The sequence below is a fragment of the Mesitornis unicolor genome, unplaced genomic scaffold (genome assembly GCF_000695765.1).
Source record: "Mesitornis unicolor isolate BGI_N332 unplaced genomic scaffold, ASM69576v1 Scaffold52294, whole genome shotgun sequence".
Lineage (NCBI taxonomy): Eukaryota > Metazoa > Chordata > Aves > Mesitornithiformes > Mesitornithidae > Mesitornis > Mesitornis unicolor.
The window spans coordinates 1-2,713 of record NW_010183133.1 but is presented as its reverse complement, the minus strand read 5'-3'; the positions used below and the strand labels follow the sequence as shown (position 1 = coordinate 2,713).

The following is a 2,713-nucleotide window of genomic DNA, read 5'->3' as shown; positions in this document are numbered from 1 at the left end:
ATATATATATATACTCTACTGTATCTTCTTTGCTCGGATAACTTATTTGTGAAATCTTTGGTCCTTGAGTATATTCTGTTTGCCACAGCTGGTTTTCCTGCATTCTCACATTTTTAAAATGTGAGGCACGCACACAGCTGGAAATAATGGACTTTGTCATCGTACGTGCTTCTGCTTTTGTAACTGTACCAATCCACTACTGTTCATTTGGAGCAAGCTGTTTCTGGTAAAGCGTTCTAGTCAAGCAAGCTATACATTCTACACGGTCAATCCATAGACAGCACTTGCTGCAAGCCCCAAACGCAGTAATTCCAATATACATTTTTATTCAGCTTATCTCTGCTTTATGCCTCTAACTTTTAATTCCTGAATATATATATAGAATTGTTTTTTGTTATTTTTTCTTTTTGTTGTTTTTTTTTTGTTTTGTTTCTTTCATATTCTCCCTTTTGCAGATCCCATTCTAGAGTAAGAATAAAAATAAAAGAAAATAAGGCTTTCCCACCTTCTGTATGCCAAAGCTATGGGAGCAGGTATTGCCAACCCATATTGTCATCAAGCATTCCTCCCTCACTCATTTCAGGGGAAGCTGGTTGCTTTTAATGACAGGCCTCTTGTGCTCTGGGCTAGGATCCAATTACTTTGGGGTTCTTTCTCGATCGTGCTCCCAGTTATTTACTACAAGAACCACAAGCTTTTCCCAAGCTTGAAAACTAGAGCAGATCATCATTGCACAAAACACCCCATTTCACAGGGGCGCGCCGCCCCTTTCTACGTCTTAGAAAACGCTCTCCCCACCGGCTCTACTAATTTCGGTCCTTAATTACAGGGCAGCCAAGTCGAGTACGTGTGCTGCTGGCAAGGGAACACCGTCTGAACCTGGGCAATGTAGTAATTGCTGAAGTTGGCATCTGCTACGTATGGGGCTGGCTGGTAATAGCAGGTGACATTGGCCACATTGGGGATGATATTTTGCTCGGCCAGGACCCGGATGGCCAGCATGGTGATCAGATTCAGAGTCTGTCTCCTCTCATGCCCCATCAGGCACACCGTGCTCTCATTCACCACACCGTGAAGGGTCATGAGATAGTCATACTTGCGGTCCTCTAATCCCACAAAGTGGTTCTGCAAGTAGGACTCCAGCTTTCTCTGCTGTTCTCCAATGTCTGAGAAGTCAATGAAAAACCTCGAGCACATGTATCTCTGCAGGGACTTAATCTCGGATTCGGAGGCAGCCCTAAAGCCCCTTACCAAAAGGTTGCAGTACTTCAGGAGACCACCTCCTCTGATCTCTTCTGGGTTTCTGGTGGCGATTATCTTGTTGCAGAGGTGATCAAAGGCTTCCTGGAAATCCCCATAGACGCTCTCACCAATGATAGTCGGGTGAAAAGTTTCGGTCATCGGATTCTCTGAGCACTCATAAAAAAGCAGCAGGGAGTCCAGCTTGATTTGAAAGGAATCGACACTGAATTCAAACTGCCGCCTCAGAGAGTCCACAAATTTCAGCTCCACATTTTTGCCACTGTTGTTGGACAGGGAGATGAGACTCCATCGGTCTGAATCATTGCATACTTTTACCATTTTCTGCACATAAGCTTCCTATAATTGGAAAGACAAAGTGAGCAAATGAAGACACCGATGCAATAAATTTCCCCTTCGCTGCATTTGTTCCCATCCTCCCCTCACCCTCACCCTGTCCTAGCGTTTCATGAAAGATTTCAAGGATCTTGCAGATACAAGCCAGAGAAGAAATGCCTAATATGAGAGCTCGGAGTGCTGTCAGTGCAAGGGGATGATAGGGAGGGTGTTCTGCTGGGACTGTGTCATGCAAGGAAAGCATATGGCAACACTGCTTGTTTCAATCACTTCTAAATACATCTACACATGAAGCCCATAGTGCACACGCCAAATAGTCATGCACCAAAGGTCACAGCTACAATCAGATACGAAATCTTTTTTACTGGCTTACACTTCTCTTTCCTCCCCATAAAAAAAACAACAACAAAACAAACAAAAAACCCCTAAAAACAACTTAGCAAGTATTCACTCCCTTCAGTCCTGCTCTTTCAGTGCAGGTTCCACCAGTTTGCCCCATATTAAAAAAAAAAAAATCCCTCTAAATTATCTTAGAGGCATTTGGCATGCAGCCTAATTAACTGGAGTGAACCGTCTCCGAGAGGAGGGAATATGCCTCTCCTCTGGGGCACCAAGCACACAAAAAAGCGTGCCTTACAGGCGGCGTTTCCTTCTTGCAGATATTAAAGCCAGCTAAGCTCACCCCCCCTTCTCCCCCAGCCATCCCGGGAACCGGGTCCGACAAACCAGGCTGCGGCAGAGCCGCAGAGACAGACACACACACACACACAGACGGGCTCCCTGGGAAACACTAATTAATCCAGAGGAACCTCGGCCAGGACGCTTCACTGCAAAGCCTTTCCCGGTTTTAAGCGTGGGGTGAAAAAAAAACCACTCCCGGTCCCTGTGGGTCTCGGGCTGTGGGGGAGAGCTGCGTCCCCCGGTGCCCCCCTCGACCCCCGCAGGCGGGCGCTTACACCTGCCCGCTCCAGGCGGCCGGCACCAGGGCAGCTTTACCTTGAGGGTGAGCGGCGTGATCTTCTCCTTGTTCACCCCCTCGGGTAAGAAATCCAAGAGGCAGTCCAAGACCACGTCCTTCACAGTCTGAAACTCGGCTTCCCCTTTGAGGTCGGCGCAG

General features: G+C 47.1%; 1 protein-coding gene across 1 annotated transcript; it reads right to left on the bottom strand.

Annotated features, from left to right (window-relative positions):
- Positions 1-420: 420 nt before the first annotated feature.
- Positions 421-2,709, bottom strand: FAM46A (family with sequence similarity 46, member A; the record flags this gene model as incomplete). The annotated part of the gene is made up of 2 exons (XM_010184001.1): positions 421-1,599; positions 2,593-2,709. Coding segments are annotated over 2 exons (897 nt in total), but the record flags the coding sequence as incomplete, so codon positions are not given.
- Between the last annotated feature and the right edge of the window lie 4 nt (positions 2,710-2,713).